General features: G+C 50.8%; 1 protein-coding gene across 4 annotated transcripts in view; it reads right to left on the bottom strand.

Moving 5' to 3' along the window:
- SIL1 (SIL1 nucleotide exchange factor) overlaps positions 1–17,060 on the bottom strand; it is a 93,765-nt gene that overhangs the window by 28,969 nt on the left and 47,736 nt on the right. For all 4 annotated transcript variants that reach the window (XM_040078586.2, XM_040078585.2, XM_040078584.2 and 1 more), the window contains exons 4-7: positions 14,711–14,831; positions 10,777–10,873; positions 8,226–8,417; positions 3,629–3,750 (exon numbers count right to left, since the gene is read on the bottom strand). In XM_040078586.2, coding sequence (XP_039934520.1) covers positions 3,629–3,750; positions 8,226–8,417; positions 10,777–10,873; positions 14,711–14,831 — 532 coding nt within the window. The remainder of the gene's footprint in view (positions 1–3,628; positions 3,751–8,225; positions 8,418–10,776; positions 10,874–14,710; positions 14,832–17,060) is intronic.

The following is a 17,060-nucleotide window of genomic DNA, read 5'->3' as shown; positions in this document are numbered from 1 at the left end:
ATACAAACTGCTTCCCTTTGCCTTGAAGGTCCCACAGCTTGACTTCTCTCCATCTTCACCTCCAACTCACCCCTAAGCGCATGGGGAGCATTTGCAATAAAGCTTCAAGAAGGCATTCAACATAAATTATCATTCCGCTTCTAAACGGATTACAAAAATCCTTTTATTACAAAATACTAAAATGTTCAAATTATTGGTGTGGAAAAACATTTCCTGTAGGTAAAGTTTTCAAAAATGGAGGTTTTAATCACACACATAATCCTTTCTGGCTAACATTTCCAGTCTTGTGAAACACGGAGATACAGATTGCACAGGGGCCTGGCTGTGCCATGAACAAAGGGAAATGCTGCCTGTAAATAGCTCAGAGGACATCAGAAGACACTTCTCTCATCAGCAATCTTTTTTAGCTTAATATAGCTCCTCTTTGCATAAAACATTGACATTTTTGTAATGTTTGGACCCAATGGTGCGAATGCTGATTGTCATGCGAAGATACTGGAGTGCACCTTCAAAATATGCAGGAACATTTTACAGACAGTAGTTTCACTTGCCTCCAAAATGCTGGATCTTAATATTTCATACTTATATATATTTAAATGTTAGTACCACGGGATAAATGCTAACATGCTTTTATGCTAATGCAATCACTGGAAATCCAGATAATGCTGTGTATTGGCATATACTGTTAGTGAATTATGGATACCTAAATGTACAACCCCACATGCCTAGCAATTATTTTTGTTAGTGCATTTAACTTTTATTTGCAATCAGAGCACTTGAGGATTGTTCAAATGAAGTTTACTTTTGCAAACTGCTGAATGGAAAAACATTTTGTTAAAGGCTTAAAAACAGTAAGTGTGATGAGGTTTTAGACTTGCAATAAGGGCACTGCTCAGAGAACTCCACCAGATGGAACGATGTTTGATTTGGTCACAGCCTCAGCAATTAAAACCCAAATGCCTGAAGTGAAGGACATATATGAGAAACATGAGATGAAACCTTGATTTTCTCCCTGTCAGGTGACGAAATCTGCCTCTCCTGTGGCAGAGGTTCACAGAGACAGATGGATGCCAGGAGGTCAGATCCTGGCAGCTGGACCCCGGGACACTGTGCCCCGAGGTCCAAATCCTGCTGTGCCATGGCTGCTTTTGAAATCTGCTTCAAGCCAAATAAATAGGAGCAATATCAGGATGGAGAAACCCTGAGCTGGCCCTGTTGTGCCTTCTCCTCCTCCTGCCTTTACTGATCCAAGTCTTGGCCAGCCCCCTGGCCTGTTGGCTCAAGATGCTGGTCCCCTGGAAAACCCTTTTATTCCAATGGGCTTCCAGCACAGCCAGAGCTCTGAGCCAGGTCCTGGCAGGACCACGTGCAGGCAGGACCTGGGTGCTGCAGCTGCTTGTTCCATCCCTTACCTGCTTCCCTACCTGAGCAGAGTTAAGGACAATGCAAATCCGGGGAAGATCTGGGTATTTCTGAGAGCTGAAAAGTTCTGGATGTGACCCAGGCACGTCTGGAATCACTCTGTGTCCAGAGGTTTCCTCCTGTGTTAAACACTTGTCCGCAGACAATGCCAAACTCCCTCTTCCAGACTGAGCTGTGCCAGGAGTTACTGACCTGCCATGCCAGGCTCTGGAGCTGCTAACATCATGCCCTGATTTCCCTCTGGGAATGTTTGCCTGGCTTGAAACCGCTGGCCTGCGCCAGCCTGGCTGAAGAGACCTGGGAGGTGGCCACAGACCCATTTGGTGAGCAGCAGACCATTGCCTCTTCCCAGGCTCAGCATCCAGCACAGGATCTGACACCAGCCCCAGGCACACAAGCACAGAGCAGATCATGTCCCTGCAGCCCAGCAAACTGTGACACCTCTGGGAATTTACTGGAAAGCCCTACCACCTCTCTAAAGCTCCCAGGAACAACCACGAGGGAAGGAAATAAACAACAAGCCCTCGGAAAAACACAAAATGCTGTGTGAAGTACCTGAAATGCCCCCGACAGTTTAACTAGAGCATGGAGTAAGCTGAGAAAATGTATGAACAAATGAATTAAGCAGTGAGCACACAGCAGACAAGTTGGCATGTAGGTGTCTACTGTGAAAGCTTAAGCACAGCAAGGGGAGAAAAAGCAAACTCAAACCAAGGCATAATATCCCTCACATTTTGGAACACAGCTCTCAGACAATGTATCATCCAAACCACTCCAAATTACCATCTGCTACAATGTCCTTCAAAGAAAAAAGGTCCACAAGTTTGCAAAGCAGCAGTTCAATGTTGTCATACCAGATGAGAGGTTCTCTCCAAAGAAGATTTTCGCACTTGAGTGAGAATTACTCAAAAGTGTGACTCTCGTGGCCACTGCTACACTGCCATGTACCATGAGACAGTGAATTTTTGGAACCTTGACCATGTCATGTCTCTCCAGCTACATCTGGAGAGAAGCTCTTTAACAACCCCTGTCATTTTACAAGTTACCTGCAAATGTTTCCAGACCCTCTGCATGATCTTCTCTGTGTGGAACACATAATTAGGAGTCCACATGCTACTAAAGAACCTGAGCAAACCACTCCAGTATTGTTTCAGAGATTCAGATACACCAGAATACGAAGAGCCGGTGTTTCTGATGTATCTCCCTGTCATCACTAAGTCAGGCTCTGTTTCAGACTAGAAGCTGGATCTTTAACTGGTATAAATCTGGGTACCTGCTCCTGTCCACGAGGCCCCATCACTCCACTCACGCTGAGGGCCAACTGCATTGCATACAAGATTGCCAAATAAATGCAGGTCTGTGGACCATGTGTTAGACTAAGCCATAAATAATTTATGATGCTGGAGAAGGTGACTGTATTTTTAGGTGTAGAAATATGCAGATAAAACAGTCCTGACCTTCAATTTTCACTCTGCACTTCTGATCCTGAAGTTTGAGTCCATCCAATGCATTTCTAAAGCCTCTGCAGCTCTGAATGTACAACACATCCCCCGCAAAGGCCCAAAACCCATAAATCAAAAAGAGAGCACCAAGAAAACCCATGGAGCCCACAGGATACCTCCTGCAGCACTACACATGATGCGCCAGCATCAGGCAGAACAGGTCAAACATGCTGCAGGTCAGTCTCCTCTGGATTCTGGCTGCTGATCCTATTCCTGACCCCACATCTAATCAACACCCCTTTGATGTCAGAGGCATGTGTCCATGGGCCCCAAACCCCGCTCTAAAGACCATGGGAACCACTCAAATCAGCACCCTGCCATCCTGAAGCAGCCCAGGAGCAAGGAAGAGGAAGGACAAAGGTGTTCACTGGGGTGCTTGTAACTGTACCCTCCTTCACATCTTCCCCCAGAGAGGGCTGTCCAAAGGGGACAGAAGGAGAATTATTCCCCCCTTGGACTTTGTGCAAACAGGGAGCCCAGGGAAATCAAGAAACAATCAAAGATTTGACACCACATTACTTCTGGATGTGTCCAATGAGCAAGATGAAAAGATGCTGAGGAGAAGGGGTAATGGGTGTTGCAAGGGCTGGGCAAGAGACAAGACAATCTGAGGTGTGTCACAACACAGCTTTCAGTCTCTGCTATCAGAAATAAACCAAGAGAGGTGAAGAGAGGCACGGAGCCCAGCTGAGGGCAGGTCTCACCTGGACAGGGCAGCTCCCAGGACAAAAGCAGCGTGTTCCTTCAGCGAGGCCTCGCTGCTGTTCAGCCCCTCAATCACCAGCTGGAGCCCACCCATGGACAGGAAATCCTTGGCATTGTCCACCTGGGAGAGAACAGGTCCCATCAGCACAAACCTCCAGCTCTTGGAGAACACCTCCCTTCACACCCAGAGCATTCCTTCCCTCCTGCTCTAACCAGCACGCAGTTTGAAAAGGAATTAAAATTTCCGAGGGAATGGCTGTGGCTGAACTGTGCACAGTCCTGCCCACGAGCAGCGATGCCACGGCTGCACAGGCACAGTGTCCTCATGGCAGGACATTGTCACACACAGAAGACATCACTGGAAACTCAAATACTTTGATTATAGCTATCAAAACTGCTCTTGACACGTATTTCGGTAATTCAGGTGGTTTGAAAAACTTAGTAGAGCTGCTGATGTCAAAAAACTCCAGCTCTTTGCTCTCCCCTGAGCAGGCCTTTACTGGGGACCCAGGGAATTGCATGTTTTGCAAATGCAGTTAATTAATTGACGCTGTAATTGTAGCACCAGGAGTCAGGGATGTCTAGGAGCCCGTCAGCACCAACAGGGAGCACCGGTGGCACTGGAGTGAGGAGCATGGGAGTTCTCCATGAGTTCCATCAACAACTTCCCACGAACAGGGAAAGGAAAAGTCAGTCCCTGCTTGGAGGGGTCAGCCAGGAGCTTCCCCAGGGAGCAGCCCCACAGTGACTTTTCTAAGCAAACACTAATGGATTAACTGCCCAGGAGGGACAAGTTTACACATTAGTGGGGATTCATCAGCCTCTGGCTCTAAGTAGATCAGGGGCTAGCCAGGCACAGTCCCAGCAAGCATCTGCTCTTGGAGAGGAGATCAGAAAAGGCTCTGAGTGCTCAGGGACAAAATTTAGAGAAACAGCACAAAGTACTTCAAGTACAAAACTCAGTCCAAAGTCAAATCGATGCATTTTGGTATTCAATGATATTTTTTTTTCCATTTAAAAGGGGATCTGATGAATGCTCAGAACTGCCTGCACAGAAAAATCAGGTTTAGAAATTCAACATTTCTACTCCCTGAAAGACAGGGAGACAACAGCAATCGTTGGCAGATGGAAACAGAATATAAAAATGAGTTACCAGCAGGGCAAGCCCACTCCCCAATGGGGTGGGACAGGACAAAACACCACAAGCCTGCAGGGCATATGGGACACTCTTCTAGTCAATGACTTCATGCTCAGTGTTATATTTATCTCAGTCATGTACCTTCATCAAAATTGGCCCTAAATCAGATATTTCAGGTACCCAGGAGAAGGAAGAAGCTTTGTGTCCTACAGGTCTGTCGTTACCATCCAAAGGACCTGGGGAGCTCCAGCTCATCTCTGCTCCCCAACAGGACAATACCCACCTGTCCCTCTGCAAAGCTGCTCTCTGCAGGTCTGCTGGGGCTGATTCAGGATTTGCAGCAGCTTTTGTATCCTTTCAGATGCTGTTCTTTTAACTGTCCCTATAAACCAGGCCTGCCAGATACCTCACTCTTCTGCAGACCCATCTTTGTCTACAAAGACATCTATGCAGCAACCCAGTTTCAGCTGCCAGTGGGTCCTTTTATTACTCAGCCTCTGTAAAAGCTGGTTTGGTGCTGGAATCGGACGTTGACTTCTGTATGAGAGGGAATGTATGGACAGCACCTGTTGCAAAACCAGCCACTGCTGCAACCTCAGCAGCACCAGAGCCCTTTGTGCTGCCCCAGCGTCAGTGAGACACCGCAACGGCAGAATACAAATTGTGCTGTAAAGCTTGTTCTGAAGACGTGTTTATCTTTTTTAACCAGAGTCTGTCATGAGAGCTCCTTCCCTCACTCACCATTTTAAAACCAACAAAATCCCCAAACTTAACAATTTGAAGGTATTAACCTCTCTAGGGAGCAGCAGATGCTGTGAGGCAGCAGCTCCTACCTCACTTCAGTCCACTGAAATCGGCACAGAAGAAAAACCAAAGATCAAAAGAGCTCTTGAGTAAAGTACACAGGCAAAGGAGGTGAGGGGAGGGATGGGAGAAGAGTAAATATGACAGCAGTTATTCAGGGAGCAGGTTGAAATTGGAGGAGAAAGAAAATAGGGAGGCAAGATGAGAGAGAAAATGATAGAAAACAAGAGTGAGGGAAAGCAGCATGTCAACCGCACGCGATGGAGAGGAAATTAGCAGAAAGAGATGGTGTAGCATGTCAGAGGAGAGGAGAGACAAAGATAAGCAGAGTAAATAATTGAGAGAAAGAGCCTGCAATGCCTGAGAACGGGTCTTGGCTCCGCACATCGCTGTGCAAGCACCGTGAATGCTGTTTATGAGTTACACTCTGCCCTCTCCACATTTGCATTTGGGTTTTACGCGTTACAGACAACCCAGCAAGCCAAACCCTCCTGCTCCTTCTCCAAGACGGGCTCCCGAACATGCCAAGCTGAATCGTGGTTGAGGAGAAGCAAACCAGAGCTGGCAACCAAAAGCTGAGCAAACGCAGAGCCCTGGGGCTGACTCTTCAAAAGGAGGAGAGAGCATCTCCCCAGGCTGGGCGCTGGCCACAGCTCCCATGGCGCACTCTGAGGCACCAGCTGCCCCACACCCCACTGCTCCAGGGGCTCCTGACCGTGACACAGAGCAGGGAGCAGCCTTTGCTCGCATGCCTCCCAGGGCTTGGCATTTTCCACTCCACAGGGCATCCCGTGCCCCAGAGGCAGCAGCAGGATGGCCAGGAGCCGAACAGCTACAAAAAGCCATGGCACGGCACTGCTCTGATGGAGGCTGGGGAAGGTGGGATCAGCAAAGTGGCCCCACACGTGGCCTGGGCCACCCACACCTGCAAGGATCCCTGCTCCCACGGCACGGCACAGCTGTGACTCGCTGCAGAGGAGTCCTGACAGTTCAGCCCTTCCAGGGTTACGCGGCACAAGCGTCCTTTGGCTGCTGTTCAGTAATTACATTAAGCCAGTGCTGCTAAAGTCAGTCCCAAACAGAGATAATGCTCTGGATGCATTCAACTGACTGGAAGAAGAAAGAGGAGGAAAAGACATGCTGGCTTAGAGACAAGTCATATTTCTTATCAGCTTCCTGCCTGACGAGAAGGTGCTGCCCAGCCATCTGCCCCGACAGCGCGGGCACAGAGCAGCGCTGTGATCGGCGCACAAAGGGCCTCTGTGCTCCCGCCAGCCTCCTGCCATTCCCCCTCTCTGACCCCTTTGATGCTGCATGTGCCTCTCTTTGATGCTCCAGTCCCTGCTCCTCTGCCGTTCTGAAATTGTTTGCCCCATTCTGTGCTGCAAGGATTTTCTGCTGGAATAGTCCAGGTTATGCTGGAATCCAAAGCATCCCAGGGCATTTGGGGGTTGCTTTTTAGCGCTGGCCTGATGCTCTGGCACCCTTAATCAGGCAAGATTAGCCCTGAGTACAAATATGAAGCTCTTTGGGCGCCCATTGTTCACAGTTATTCTCTGAGTCACACAGATGTCGTCAGTGACACAAAAGCAGGGAGAACAAACAGCAAGGAAGCCCCTGCGTGCCCACAACGGCAATTCAGAGTGGAAATTCAAGACAAAGAGCCCTGGAAATAGCACTTCTATCAGCTGGCACGTGGACTCCCTCTCTCACTGCAACACTTCAGCTACCTGCCCTCAAAATACCATATTTCGTTCAACAAGTGCTGTTCCAGTACAAGGGCTTTGCTCTGGCACCTCGCAAGAGCTGTCCCATTCACCCTCTGAAATGACAAAGTGCCACTGGAAACTCTCCCAGTGCACTCCAGGCTCTCCCAGTCACCGGGGAGGGAGAAGCCAAGTCTCTTCCCACACGGCAGAGCAGAGGCTGGATGCCCAGACAACCTCCCAGGGGTGGCACCAAGGAAGGCACCAAGCCCCGGGGAGCAGAGCTCTGTGCCTGCAGCTGCATCCACGGGGAGGTGGGAATGTGTGAGCTGAAAGCAGAGCAAGAGAGATCAGAGGGAGGGGAGCAAAGCGTGAGCACAAACCCGAGGAAGCGAGATGCCAGGAAATATGTTCACCCTCACACAGAGCTAATTAGCACGCCGAGGCTCTACGTGCCACTGCTTACTCACACCAAGACGAAACAGGGGGTTTGGGGCGGCTGTCGCCTTCCCTGGTACAAAGACATTCTCTGTGAACTGATGTAAGGGCACCTACCCTCAACCACGGCAAGCTTTCCATGGAAGCAGAGAGAAAATAATTATTTTCTTAGCAGCCACCACTCTACTTACCCAAAAATGGCAGCTAAAACCACATTTTGTAATATTAAGCAGATAAAAGAGGGAAAAGAGAGGATAAGAAAACCAGCCTGAGAACAGACAACAAATCAGGCAACTGCTAGGATACTGCTGGCTCCTGGCACAAGTGATGACTAATTCCAACCTGGATATAAAATAAGTCTGCACTAGTCCTATGCTGTCTGTTATTGTCCCAGGATTATGGTAATTAAGCAATTTGTATTACCTGATACTGATAAGAAAAATAAAACCCCGTTTATGACACCGTATTCCCCTGGATTTTACACGGTAGTTACTGAGGCATTCTTGTTACCTGGTGAACATAATATTCGAGATCATAAAGCGCCGCTACTTTTTCATCCAGCGTGGAGGCAGAGCTGTTGAATTTGCTGATTAATTTAAGCATAATTTCATAATCTGTTTCCATCTTCATGTTCAGTTTTTCAAACTCCTCCTTCAGCTGCTCTATGGGCCGGAACTTCTTCCTCACCTCTTCCTCTCGGGCCTTGGAAACAGAAGGAGGAAACCAGATGTGAAGATAGGAGATGAAGAGAGACAAGACACAGAAAGGAACGCCAGCCCCAGATTTAGAAAGGGAACCTGGCTGTCTGTGCCAATGGATTTATTGCTGTGCAGCAGAGGTGCAGGGGCGGGCTCGGAGGGTCTTTCTGAGAAGCCCAGGAACCCAGTTACCTGTGAGATATCCACAGCACGAGGGAGCAGCAGGGCTTTGTACACCACTTCTACATCTATACAGCATCTGTACATAATTTCTACATCTACAGACCATTTGTACACCGCTTCTACATCTATACAGCATCTGTACATAATTTCTACATCTATAGACCATTTGTACACTGCTTCTACATCTATACAGCATTTGTGCAGCATTTCTACATCCCATTTCCTTCCAGCTCAACATCAAGCCCACAGGCAGCAGCACTGCTCTTCTCTGCCTGCAAGTGGATGTTCTCAAAATCCGGCTGCAAAAAGCCCTGAGCCACCTCCCTGATCTTACAGCTGAACCTCTGTGGAACTGGACGTGAGGCTGGAGAGCTTCAGGGGTCCCATCCAGCCCAAAGCACCCAGTGACTCCAAGGAGATCTTGAACACAACGTGCTTTCACCATTCCAAGCATTGAACACATTCCAGGATGGCTCTATCTCCCAGGGGGAGGTGTGGGGACACAGGCTGTCAGGAAGGGAAGCAGGAGGAGCAGTGATATGCTGGGGGCAGCTGAAGTGCTGTGCCACAGGGCTTGGCCAGCAGACAGCCTGTCCTGAGCACAGCTGATCTCCCTTGCAGTAACAGCACCCCAAGGGCTGCCCTGAACCAAGAGAGCTGACACAAAACATGTGGTGAGGAGGAAAGGATCTGTCAAGAGATCTGAGAGCCCCAGAGGTGCAGGAACATCAGCACTGGTGGCACTGGGGACAGAGCCTGCTGCTGCAGGGGACAGAAGCAGCAGAGAGGTCAGGCTGGAGCTGGGCTGCCCCAAGGACAGGAGAAAGGCAAAAAGCCCCTTTCGAAAGGGATTTGTCACAAATACCGAGGTGTGTTTAGGCAGAGTGAGCCCTGGCTGGAGGGTTTGCACACCCTGCTCCCCACGAGGGAACGGAAGAGGAGGGCTGAAGCTATCAGGGGAAAACCAAGGGAGCAATGGAGGTGAAAGCTGTGTCAATGGAATGATTAATTACTGCAAGTAATTAATCCCATCCCATGCCATCCCCACTCCGAGCACCCCGAGCTGCCTGTGCCTGAGCACAGAGGGGCTCAGTGTAACTCCATTTCCTCTGACAAAGAGCCTCCAACAATGGATTTGCTCTCTGCAGGAGGGCCTGCAAATGGAATACTTTAGGTCCATTAGATGTAGCTGCTTTTAGCCCAGTTGCTGGGACAAAAGCTATTCTAACAGGGGGTTTTAAAATATGGCTTATTTTCACCTAATAGAGTATCACTAATTTTGCATTTCAATGATCCTCATTTCCAGCAGCCCTTTCCAGCAGCCCTGCAATCAATCAGCAACACTGCTACGGAAATAATCTCCCAACGAACGAAATCATGCCCTGTTGCCACAGAGGGGGAGAAAAAGCCTTTCTGTGACACCAAAACTTTAGAGCCTTGACTCTTCTTTCAGTTTTTGTCTGAGTGAGCCAACACCAAGGCAGCAGGAGGAGCCAGGGTTAAGGAAATGCTGCTGAGGGGGAGAAGGGAAAGAGGCTGTGATGCACCTGATGAGTCAGACATCATCCCACCTATTTACTTCGGGTTGTGGATTGTTTGTAACTAAATGGACAACCTGGAGCTTGTGTAAGGAAACTTCAGCCCCTGCTTCACCATGGCCATTTGGGTTTTCTATCCAGGGCACGAGGTCGGGAACAGAAAGCAAGGAAAACAGTGAAAGGGAAGGTAACTCCCTCTGCAAATACCATCAGCTGCAATCCAGCTCCCTTTGCAGACATTTTTGCGAATTGAATAGCAGTGGAACAGATAATTTATGTTGTTCAGAGAACACTGGCTGCCCCAACCCAGGAAGTGCCCAAGGCCGGGTTGGATGGGGCTCGGAGCAGCCTGGGATAGTGGAAGGTGTCTGGAAGGTGTCCCTACCCATGGCAGGGGGTGGCACTGGATAAGCTTTAAGGTCCTTTCCAACCCAAACCACTCACAAAATCATAGATTCCTACAGAAAAGTCAGGGAACAATATCACTAATGGGTTAGCAAAGGTATTTTAGATCCATATTCAGCACAAGATTAGTTTGCACAGTGTCTTCCAAGCAATCATTTTAACTGTTGTATTTTAGCAGTGTGTAACCATGTGTTCATATCCCTGCACTGTGCATTGCTTTAAAAACAGGAAACTCACCTTCCTTTCTGCCTTCTCACTTTCCTTCATTTTAGCCAAGGCCTTTTTGAGCTCCTCAGATGTGAAAGAATTTGCATTGACATCGACCTTGCCCAGCCTTGCAGAAGAAACAAAACAAATCAGAACATGTTATGAGTGAACAACTGCCTCTATTCTATTTTCACTGTGACATTCTAGCAATGGCTAAGGGCAGGAAGAAAGGAATGAAAAAACCCACCATGATCAAGTAAAGATTGGTCTGAGTGCTGGATTCTGGGTGAGGTTTGCAGACACCTCACCCTGACCATCAGGGGCTCTGAAATCATCCTGCTAAAACAAAATCTCAACTCCTGCCACAATAAAAGCAGCTGATTAACTGACAACTCAGAATTTAATGTTGCAACAGAGGAAGGACCCCTGTGCCATTAAAGCATTCCTAAAGGCCTTGCAACCTACAACAGGGAGATTTCAGCTTATGAGCATTGTACACAGAGTCAGGGCAAGGGTAAATCCACACAGAAAATACACAGAAATTCCAAAAACCACCTTGTGTTGATCTTTATACATTCTCTTGTTGGATCAAGGAGTGTTTACCTGGGCCACAATGACTCTTGTACAGAGAGAAAGAAGTGCACCTGCTGAGGCATTGTGAAGCTGAAGAATATCTCCATGCCCTGAGCAGGAGTCACTGCGCAGGCTTTGGTGCCATCGCTGCAGGGGCCACTCCTGTCAGAGCTTCCACTCTGCTGGTGACAGCTTTGCTCTGGAGGACACGGCTCTGCCCCAGCCCAGGAACACGAGCAGGGCCCAGTGCTGGGTCAGTGGGACGATCCCCCCGTGCACAGGGACCCCCAGAAACACCAACATCTGTCAGCAGTGTGCTCGGCTGCTCTTTCCAGAAACTGAACCATCCACTTCCTTTCCCATCCCAGGAAAATCCAACCTCTACCTCTGCTAAAGACCATTTCCTACACCTCGGTGATCAGGAAGGTTCTTGTGGACTTCCTATACCAAAAACATCCCCCAGAGCCCTGCAAGAGATACCAGGGGCATTGTTAAACCCTCCAAAAACACTGCACAGGCACCCAGGATCATCACCTTTCCATCGCTCTGATTCAGGCCCCCTGCACTGCTCCTGTTCATCTTCTCCTCCTCTCTCCAGAACTTTGGGAACTGCAGAGCTCCCGGGCACTGGCAATTCCCAAGGCCAGTGCCTTCCATGGGTTGTCGGACACCCCCAGGGCTGATGTCCCCTGTTGTCTCCAGAGAAGCTGCTGAGTGCCAGAGGAAGCTACAAAGCTGCTGAGGGCACTGGAGCATCTCCCCAACAGGGAAAGGCTGGAAAAGTTGGGGCTGTTGAGGCTGGAGAGGAGAAGCTTGTGTGGAGACCTCAGAGCACCTTTCCACTGACTGAAGGGGCTACAGGGAAGCAGGAGGGTGACTCTTCCTCAGGAACTGTAGTGACAGGACCAGGGGCAATGGGATCAAACTGAAGGAGGGTTGGAATGGATTGGCTGATGGGAAGTCCTTTGCTGTGAGGGTGGTTGTCCCTCACACAGGGACCTGTGCAGAGGGGCTGTGGATGCCCTATCCCCAGGAACATCCAAGCTGGAACAGGTCCCGTGCAGCCTGGTGTGGTGGGAGGTTGCTCAGGTCAGAATGAGATGATCTTCAGGGTCCCATCCAAGCCAAACCACTGCAGGATGTGATCATTTTACCATCCCCATCTCCCGCTGTGGAGTGGCCCTGAAACTTCTGTGAAATCACAGCTCCCAGAGCGTTTCAGGTGCAACGTCCAGAACCTGGAAAGGAGCACAGCGGGCTCTTCAGCAGCTGCCAGCGGTCAGGTCTCTCGCGCTCTTCGCCCCGTCCGTTGGTGTTGAGCTGCTCCTGCTGCCGGGGCTTTTCCTGCTGCCGGCGCTGCAGCACCAACCCCAGCAGGACGCGCACTCCTGTCCCGGGGGAGGCACAGCGCCATTCCAGGGAGGGGCACCCCCGACCGCCTGGGCTGACTGCAGCCCGTGGGGATGGATGGTGTGGGACAGGGACCCGCTGTGAGGTTGTGCTGCCTCATGCAGAGTGCCAGAGACACCGAGGAGGCAATGGAAGTGGACATGGCGGTGATTTTGGAAGAAATTATGGAGGTGGATGTGGAAGAGCCTGTTGAGGGCATGGAGTTCAATGTGGAAGATGACATCATGGACATGGAGGTTGATGAGAAGGATGAAGAGGAGCCCATGATCCTGGGATGAGGATGCAGCCCCAGGAGCAGGACAGGCAGATATGCTCCCCATGCCGTGCCCACAGGCACAGGGGGTCCCCTGCTGCCAGCCTGGGGCTGGGCTGGGTGGCCCTGCTCAGGGCCACGGTGCCCAGAGCAGTCCCACTCTGCTGCTTTCTTTCCTCCAGGACTGATGGAGATGATGGCCACAGATATGAGCCCTCTGCAGACAGGTTCTACATGTTAGAGGTTTTCTGTAAATATGTTTTGAAGATTGTTAGTCTATAGGCTCCCATGTAAATACATTCTGTAGATTGTTGTTGCTATAAGGATTCTTCTAATGAAATATTTTCTGTAAATCCTAGGTTTTGCTGATCTTTGGTAAATAAATACTATTTATTTTTAAAACCGCTCTTGTCTTTGCATTTGCTTTGGCCACAGGCAGCGTTTGCACACTAGTGGTTTCCACTTGCTCAGGGCTCCTGGGGCTGCAGGTTCCCAGGGGAGCTGGCATGGCCACTCGGGGGCTGGGGGTCCCTGTGCTCGGGGGGTCCCACTGACGCTGCTCCCAGCACTGGGCTCTGCTGGTGTTCATGGGCTGCTGCAGGGCTGTGTCCCCAAGAGCAAAGCTGTCCCCAGCACAGAGGGGGCTCTGACAGCAGCGGCCCCTGCAGTGATGCCCCCAAAGCAGGCAGGAAACCTCCTGGCACCCGTCCTGCTGGAGCCACAGGGACTCCTGAGCTGAGAGCCAGCATCAGGCCACAGGGATGCAAAATCCACCTTCACGCTCTGAAGGCTGTGACAGCCTTGGGAACGGTGGGACCTGGATCTGGGGTGCTGCAGGGGCTGATGTTGAAGGCCTGGAGCCTCCAAAGGCTCTGGCCTTTGCTTCCTGCCCTGCTTTGCATTGCCCTGTGCCCGGATTGTCCAAGAGACAAAAGCCCAACCAGGGGAACCCCGCCCTGCCCGTGTTCCTGCCGCTGGCAGCGGCCACCAGCCCCTGTGCCCCACTCGGGTGACAGCTAGAGGGGCAGGGCAGGCTGTGCTGGCCAGGACCCTGTGGGTGCTGGTGCTGGGGGCACAACAGGGCCCCCAGCTCAGCCCCTGCCTGGGCAGCTGCCCCCAAAGCCCCACACTCCCCGAGCAGCCTCATCACAGGCGGCCCTGGGAAATCCCACGCGCTTCAGCAGAGAAACTCCTCAGAGAAAATAACCCGGTCTTTGTTCAGAGGTTCCAAGGGGAAAGGCAGCACCAGCTGGTGTTTGAACCACCTTTCAAAAGGTGGGTGATAGGAAGGTGGGATCTCCAGGGGCTCTGGCAGCGCCTGGTGTGCAGGTGAGGCTCTGGGGCTGCTCCCAGCCAGGAGACAGCGCCTAGCTCAGACCCTCACAGCCTGGGTTGCCAAGGGTTAGGCTCAGGAAGCAGTTTCAGACCAGTAGCTGCAGACATTTCAAAAGATAAAATGCCATTCAAGGAAGCCACGTTGCCAATTTAGTTTTGGTGTTGTGGCATGAGAAGCCGTGAAGGTGCCTCTGAATGTGCACTCAAGGCACTTCCACCACCATCCCAAAAGGATCGCAAAGGACAGGGCTCTGCTTTCAGCACTGCTGACCTCCTAACCCAGCAATTAAGTCTCAGGGAGAGGCAAGTAATTGAGTGCACCAGGGAACCCCACCTCTCATAAAAGGCATGAATCCCACAGCCCACTCAACCCAATGCCTTGCATGTCTGTACCTTTTCCTTCTTCTCTCTTCTCTCGTGCCACTTTCCCCATTTTCTCTGCCTGGGAGCTTGGCTTCTCTCTCTCCTGTCTCCAGGTTCAACCGCACGTGTGACCCTGCAGGAACAGCCTGACCTACAAACAAAGGTCTCGTTATTTCAGAGCGCTCGCACTGCCCCTGCTTTGAGAGGAACTGAAAGCTGAAGGCACATGCTCCTCCCTGGTAGAAGGGGAGCTTCTCCCCACACAGTGAGGAGTGGTGTATGTACCATTGACCCCCTTCCCATCCAGCAGCACCCCTAAAGTGCTGCTTTTCCCTCCCAGAAATGCCACCCAAGCCACCAAGGATGTTCCTGTGCTGCCAGGCTGGCTCTGATCAACAGTGGAGGTGGAACCCTGAGCCCAGCAGACACTGGTTCCCTCCTGCCTTCCAGCCCAGGTCCTAGCAGAGCACTAAAGCCCTACACCAGGAGTGGATTTGGAGCCTACATGGGGAAAGGGGAATTGTTGCTGATTGAGGCAGACAGAATAAAATGCAGCTGCCGAAGGGAAATCAAAGCATCCCGCAGAGTACAGCCACGTACTCTGCACATCAAGGCTGTGCTGGTGTGGAAATACTGTATTAAAAGGAATTTATGATCACTACTATCTGCCAACAAAAATACACAGAATATATTAAGCTTCGGTTTTAAATGCAGAAAATATAGGAAATTCAGAGTGGTTTTTACCAGTTCACCACAAACACATCTCGATGGCCAGCCCAGTACTGCGGTGAAAGAGGAGGCAGTATTTGGTTGCTACTTCTCGATGGCATTTCTTCTTCCCTTAATGCAGGAATTCTGCCTGCCCAGGACAGCGAGGCTGCAGCTGAACAGCCACAGAGCTGCTCCCAGATGGACAGACAGATCACAGCTGCTCACCCTCCTCCCTCCTGAGGAGGATTCCCTATTCAGCCTTTCCTTTATTTCTTCCTTTTACCTAAAAGGATCCCTGGGATAGAGTAACAGTTGGCAGGAGACAGGGAGCATCTCTTACCTGGAGACAAGGGTAATTATTTTGCACAATAAATACATGTACTCACAGACAAAAAGCTCTGGGCTCAGGAACAACTGGATTGATCCCTCCCTGTTCAAGACCAAAGAGACATTTCCCTGATCAAAGGACCTGGTGCTTCCTACCTAAGACTGGGATGCTTGTCACAATTCAGACAAACATTTCAAAGCCTGTAGTCATCCAGTAGGTATAAATGCATTTAGAAAAACCAGGAAAACCCATCTTGGAGTATTTCCTATTAAAACAAGGTTTTCATTCCTGGTAGACCTTCTTTCTCTCCTTCAGTCCTATCCATTGGAAGTTGCATTGGTTGGATATGTGAGAGGACAGATATGGTTATCTCCCCGCCTTAAACTGTGGGAGGACAGGCTAGATGTGCCTCCTCCACACTAGGAATGCTTTCCATGGACACAGCCCAACCTCCTCCTGCTCCTTAAACTTGTGATACACAGGACCTTTAACCTCTGTCTATCTATGGGAGCATCCTCCCACTCTGAGAACTTGGGCTCTGCAGGAATTTGGTGCCATCATCAATCTGTGCCCCTCGCTGGCGGTGGAGCTGGGACGTGCCGGTCAGAAAGGAGTTCATGGGATCTCCATGAAAAGGGCAACAGCACATCTCCTGTCCTTGGCTCAGGAGACACCAAGACAGGGCTCTGCCAGCAAGGAAAACACAGCAAATGATAACCTGGTCTAGTGGGAGATGTCCCTGGATGGAGAGGAGCTTTAAGGTCCCTTCCAGGCCAAGCTGGTGTAGGATGAAATGCCATCGCGTGCTGAGCCCCCGGACGCGGGAGGACGATCCCTCCTCGGCAGACACGAACGCGCTCAGGGCCAAAGGCAGCTGGGTGCCTCCCCCAAGGCCAGCGGCGTTCCTGGCCGTGTCACCTGCCTGGGTCACAGCCCCAGCAGCGGCTGCAGCAGCTCTGGGCCGTCACACAGCCAGGGACAGCCGCTGTCACAGGAGCACAGCACAGGGCTCCGGCTGCCGCGCTCCTGCTGCATCCAGCCTCAGCAGCCTGCCAGGGGAGAGGAAGGAGGTGGATGGGCTTTGCTGGAGAGAATCATCCAAAGGGAAAGCACAGGAGCAGGCTCCAGAAGGGCTGCGTGGCGGGGGGGCCAGGCCCTCCTGTTTCTATTCTCAGCGAGCAGGGAACAAAACCAAACCCGAACCTGGTGCTCACGAGCTCCACACCCAGCACAGCCAAACTACAGAGGCTGCATCAGCCAAGACACAAACCCTTCCTGCTCCTGCTTTGCACACTAAACGAGATTTAGCCAAGAGCATCCCAACCCCAGAGCAAAACTCCC

Source organism: Hirundo rustica, chromosome 14 (genome assembly GCF_015227805.2).
Source record: "Hirundo rustica isolate bHirRus1 chromosome 14, bHirRus1.pri.v3, whole genome shotgun sequence".
NCBI classification, from domain to species: Eukaryota; Metazoa; Chordata; class Aves; order Passeriformes; family Hirundinidae; genus Hirundo; species Hirundo rustica.
This window is presented reverse-complemented; position numbering and strand designations above follow the sequence as displayed.